At 37.1% G+C, this 5,945-nt stretch overlaps 1 protein-coding gene across 2 annotated transcripts; it reads right to left on the bottom strand.

Annotated features, from left to right (window-relative positions):
* LOC114712795 (putative pumilio homolog 7, chloroplastic) lies at positions 1-5,662 on the bottom strand. 2 transcript variants are annotated; one of them, XM_028897337.1, is made up of 6 exons: positions 5,403-5,662; positions 3,638-5,250; positions 3,386-3,548; positions 1,670-1,833; positions 816-1,074; positions 1-516 (listed from the first exon to the last, which is right to left on the bottom strand). In XM_028897337.1, exons 2-6 carry the CDS (start codon positions 5,227-5,229, stop codon positions 409-411), a joined length of 2,286 nt encoding a protein of 761 aa, XP_028753170.1. In that variant the 5' UTR covers positions 5,230-5,250; positions 5,403-5,662; the 3' UTR covers positions 1-408. The 2 variants fall into 2 exon arrangements, with proteins under 2 accessions (XP_028753170.1, XP_028753168.1); XM_028897335.1 differs by having other exon boundaries at positions 3,638-5,662.
* Between the last annotated feature and the right edge of the window lie 283 nt (positions 5,663-5,945).

The following is a 5,945-nucleotide window of genomic DNA, read 5'->3' as shown; positions in this document are numbered from 1 at the left end:
TTGACCACAAAACAGAGTTATTCTGAGAGAGGCATCTCATAGTACTTTATACAGTAACAGCAAAAACATCCTAACATTCTATACACTGTACAGTCTCAATAAAGTGAGAATATCATAATTAACAGGATGATCATATCCAAGATGTTAAAATACAAGATCATAGAAATAGTACAGAAGCATGTCTAGAAACTTTAAGAGCAAAATTGTCTTAACCTTTTCTTTCCAGATTCAGCTGACCAGAAGGATAAACACTTCTTTACAGAGTTAATCCTTTGTATGGTTATGAGCAGCACCAACTTACAGTTAAATAACCATAGAATCCATATATTATAATTGTAGTGGCAGGATGCAGCTTTAGTAATGTAGAACAACAACAACAACACTTCGAGCCTTACGGGAGAATGTACATCACTTCTTCCAAAGCTTCTGTGAGAAAATCTTTTTTGAGTATGGACTATTTCTCGAAACAGCTTTGTGGGATTCTATCGCTTCGACTAGTGCATTATGCACATGACCCTAGTTCAGAAGAAAATTCAAACGTAAGAAAAGGAAAAGAAAAGAAGAGTCAAAGGAGGATTAAAGTCCATTAATGAAGCTTGATAAATGCTAATGAGTTAGAAAATGCATTTGCACTTGCAGAAATATATAAAGGATGTAACGAGCTTATTTTTTAACTGAAAAAAAAATGAGGCAAGCTGATAGTTTGATCTGATTAATCAGTCGTGATTTTGTCAAACCGCGTCATTGCTATGTCCTCAAGATATTGGCATCAGGGAAACAAGAGGGAACAAATAAATAACGCTTGTGTTACAAACCGCAGAATTTCGAAGAGCTGATTGAACAACATAGTTTGCGTGGGGATCTTGAAGCAACTGCTCAAAGTGTGGAGCAGAGAGCAGTTCGCAGATGATTCTTGACCGGTTCTCACCACTGAATACAGCAAGACATTTTTCAACCACATGGCTGCTGAATTTCTCCATTGACAGGTGAACATAGTGACCCTCAAATTGTGAAATTATACAAGCAGTGGCATATGGATTCCTTAAGTCCAAGATATACTGGACAACATAATTTCTGCAGGGAAAACAAAAGTAATAGATGAAACTTGAAAAGAGAAATCCGAAAGTGCAGAGGACAATATGTCTCATGCTCTTAGTAAATTTCTAAATGCAACAAGTCAATGAAGAATCAGTGGCAAAGATTTGTTGGAAATAGTGAGGCTGGATCAATTTGGTGACTATATATCACTTGCAGAGAGCAAACATGTGCTGAGAAAGAAAAGGGCTTAGAATGAACTAGACATTACAGTTCAGGGATGTTTCATCCTTTGACAGTTTCTACAGCCTAGGATGAAATGGACAATCATTGTATATGTTCTTCTATTCAAAGTTTTGATCTGATGATCATTCTATCATTACGATGGTCATACATATGCAGAAAAGTTCTGGCACAGAAACTAAAGCCTTTTGTTCGAAAATCAAATGTCCCCATGATTACCAAATTGGTATGCAGGTACGTTGAAAAGTTCCATGCAAATCGCCCAAGAAGATGATTCGATATAGTAAAGATTGTGGCCTTGACAGCAAAAATTAAAAAAAGGTTTCTACATTGAAAATGACACAAGATAAACGTGATCTTAAAAGGACTTGAGCTCAAAAAGAATAAATACCCATATTGGTCTTGAGCTAGCAGAAGAGCATTAGCAGATATTTCAGCAATCAGTCTGTCACGATCCTCCCCACTTGAATGACTAATGCATCTTTGCAGAACACAACATCCATGTTGATGAGTTGCAATCTCGATGCAATACTTTGCGGCAGCAACAAATATAAACTGTTCAATATTTGACAGGAAAAATTTAATACTTCCACAAGGAATCCCAGATTTTTCACACCGCAATAATGAGTGCAACAGAAATTGCATTAATGACCAATGCTTGGCCTAGTTCAATTACAATGCAACAATAACAAGTTTTATCTCACTAAGTGAGGTTGGCAACATGAATCACACTGCGACATTGTGCTCTAATTCAATTAGCATGCATTCCCATTAAAGTATTGAACTCAGAAACAATAAAAATATCTGTGCATCAACCTACAAAGTTCACTAAGAGTATGTTAATAATGTAATAGAGATATGAACCAGCAACAACTCTTACACTGCAATAGACCTATGCCTTTTTGTTATTATTGTCACTACATACACCTGGCGATGCACTAAGGAGTATGTGCCAAATCCCAAAGTAAACTTCAATTCAATCACAAATTACGTGCCCTTCACCTGATATTGAGATAATCACCAAAGTTTCACTGGAATCTAGATCAACATTGTTGTTACGAAGTATTAATCTGATTGGGACTACTTTTACAAAAATAAAAAATAAGGTAAAGGCCACACAAATCCGGTTTACTAATTTTCTTAAAAAAATTAATCAATTAATGTTCTTGGACTCTAACTATCAGTTCATGATCCTTCACAAACTATGACTGCGATACAATAGACATCTAAGTGTTGTAGACTACCTTTAAGAAATCATGATCCTATCAGCTTATGGATGTGCCTTACAGTTTAAAAACTTTATCTTCCCATAAATATATTCAAGATTAGAATTGTTGAAAAAGAAAACCTCATTAAGGTCCATCTAATACGTCTCCATTTCTAACGCTTTTACTCAAACTGTGGGCTCAGGTAATATCTACGTCAAATTTTCCTATCATGGATTCTAGAACATAGTCTCTAGCAATCAAAGCCAGAGAAAATGATAAGGTGAACTTGATACTAGCAAATTTAAAGGTGACATCCACAACAGAAGGGAAATTTTAAGGGAAACCATAACATCTATATTAATTGTATCCATTATTCAGTCCCAGCAATGCAGAACTGTTGACACCTCTCGTTACAGAAAACAGAAACCCAGCTGCTGAAAATGCCCAAATGTCTTTTCCATTTCATGCAAGAAAGACGCTGAACATAGAACCTGCACATTCTGATGGAAAATACGTAGGCATACAAAAGTTTTGCATCTTACGAAATAAGTTAAAAAACCATTGAGAATAGAATGAAACTTACAGAAAACAACAAACTTTTACTATTTTACATGAGATCATCAGTGAATATACAAAGGTTTTTAGTACATCAGCAATGTCATAAAAAATGTTACATTGAAAGGACTAATTGTAAAAGCTGAGAATAGAATGAAACTTGAAGAAAACAAGAAGGAAGTAATATTTCACTTGAGATGTTCGATGAACAAAATTGATGCATAAAAGGCTTTTTAGTGTATCAACAAGAGTCAGGCATACGGATTTTTGTTCATCATTGCAATATCATGCATATATATAGTACCATCCAAATAATAAAATACTTGCAAAGACAGAAGTCATACTTTGTTATCTTCATTGCTCAGGAACTGCAAACATCGCTGAATCACATGATTTCCATTTAGATCTTTAATAAGTTCCAAGAATCCAGGTTCAAGGGCTGACACAACTAGGGAAATTTGCTGTCTTATTTTGAGAGTCTCAATTAGCTTCTGTACCACACGGGTGCTGGCAAAAGAAAAGTAGATATTGTCAAATTAAAACTAAGACACCGACCAAATATTGAAGAACTTGCGTAAGTGGCATAGCATCACTACCCATGAGTGTTTAAAGAGATTCTGACAAGCTGCCCTCGTTCTAGAGTAACCATGAGTATGATCCGCATCCTCTGTTCTTCAGTGCACACATCCAACAACTTCTGCATAAGGTAATTTCCGAAAGGATTCACCATAAGTTCAACAACATGATTGATGATCTCATTAAATATTACTTGAACATCTTCTGGGGTACCCTCATCAAACATTCTTTGCAAAAATCTACACCCTTGCTGATCTTTGGCAATTAAACATATGTACCCCCTAGCTCCTGCTAGGGAATGACACTTGGACAGTGAGGGGAATGAGCAATCAGTCCTAGCAACCTGATGGATTACATGATTTCCCAAAACTTGGCGCTGGATTTCAGGCTCTGACTTGCGCAGATTCTTCTTATAGCCAGTTTCACGCAATGAACCCTTACTCTGACCCCTTGGATGATCAAAACCATTGCTAATGACATAATTTAAACCTTCACCTTGGATGATGAAGCTCCCTTCACTTGTAATAGCATCTAGGCCTGCTTGTGGAATTCTTGTGTTTGAAAGGGGGGAAGCTCTTGCATTAGACGTAGGAAGGTTACACTGCTGTAAGTGTTTAGCGCTCAAATATGGCCTTAAATTAGAACGAATGGGAGAATTCGGAAATGTTGACATGTTCCTTTCTCGCATCAAACTCATTCCATTTTGATGTGGATGAGGTGAAGTATCAACTATAGGATGTCCACTCAAAGAAGCAGTAAGCTCTGGTGCCATATTTCCTCCGTAACAGAAGTTATTTATCAGCTGCCCTCTGCAGGCAGAAGAATCTATTGAACTTCTAAAGTCATTTGATTGCAACATCATAGTTTCAAGCCTTCTGGAACAGTGTCGTGCTCCAAATAAACCAGCCATCTTATTGCCCCGGGGAAATCCTGGAAATGCTACGCCTGCTTCAGAATCGGGACTCACAGGACTTACAGGAATACTAGGAAAAGGGGATTCAACTCCCCTACGGTTAAGAAATGCTCTCTTGAAATTGCGATATTCCTCTTGTTTACAATCATTGATGGGGTTATTTCCATCCAAACAGACACAAGAAGGAAGCCCATTCATGCCTATTGACGCATCTTCCACATTACAAGGCTTATCATGTTGGTTGTTAAAATGCATTCTTCTCAAAGCGGAGCAGAGTTCTAATTCATCAACCAAGTTTCCATTATCCTTCTTCCTGACAGTTAAATCAGGCATTTTGGAGTCCAAGCAGAAACTTTTTGGGCAGTTAAAACTCCCAGAAGACATGGGAGATTTAAGCTCCTCCAATGGGAGTGGCGTTGGCGATCCATTGTCAGAAGAGGGATACCTACCAGAGAACGGGCTTGAGGAAGACCCATCCGATAGCAGAGACAAACCGCTGACAGGGGATGAAATACACGGATACTTAGTCATATGAGTAAACGGATCATCATCAAACATACCATACATTCCATGGATAGCCTGTCTGTCATCCCCACCATAACCATGTGGATGCTGATGAAGAAGATTGTATGAAGTTATCTGAGGGATCTCATCTAACAGCTTCTCAACTTCTTCGTCATGCTCCACGTTTTCTCTCATCTTGTCCCCCTATCTCAACGCCTTCGGACACCGACAAAAAAAAAACAAGCCAACCGATACCGCCGGAAAAATTAAAAAGCTGACCCCAAGCAATCAGAGCAATCCCAGAAACAGAAAACTCATTACAGATATCGATTAAAACAGTTCAATAACACATCCCATTACGAGATTACCATTATCAGTCATTCGGGTGTCGCTCAGAAGTTTAAATAGAGATGGCTTTTGTTGATGGAGATTTCAATTTCATCAATAACCTCCACATTTGGATTTTATCAGTGAACTATTGGTAAGGCATGCAAAGATTGAAGGATTTCAGACGATGACTGGGTAGCGTAGATGTGCAGTTCGCGTAATTTCTAACGCCATTAAAGCCGAAGAGGAAGAGTCGCTCCGGGCTATATGAACACACTCACCCACGAAACCAGAGAGGAATTGAACACACACTATATTGCGAGTCTTAACAGTGGGTTGCGAGCTTTCCCCTTTATATTTCTTCTATAAAAAGTTATTTTTATTTTCTCATTTTGTTTATTTGTTTAATGTTTAATTTCATATTATATAGTAATAAATAAATAATAATAATTTGAAATGCATAAATTAAATTTTAGTGTAGTCTGTTATCAAATTTTTATTGGGCTTTTGTTAATTATGCAATTAATTTAACTTGTTTAATTGTAGTAATAGTCATAAATTATCAAATTATCATAATATTACTT

Source organism: Neltuma alba, unplaced genomic scaffold (assembly GCF_004799145.2).
Source record: "Neltuma alba isolate B1F8T4 unplaced genomic scaffold, ASM479914v2 tig00011396_pilon, whole genome shotgun sequence".
NCBI classification, from domain to species: domain Eukaryota; kingdom Viridiplantae; phylum Streptophyta; class Magnoliopsida; order Fabales; family Fabaceae; genus Neltuma; species Neltuma alba.
The sequence above is the reverse complement of the archived record's forward strand: the minus strand, read 5'-3'. Positions and strand labels throughout refer to the sequence as shown.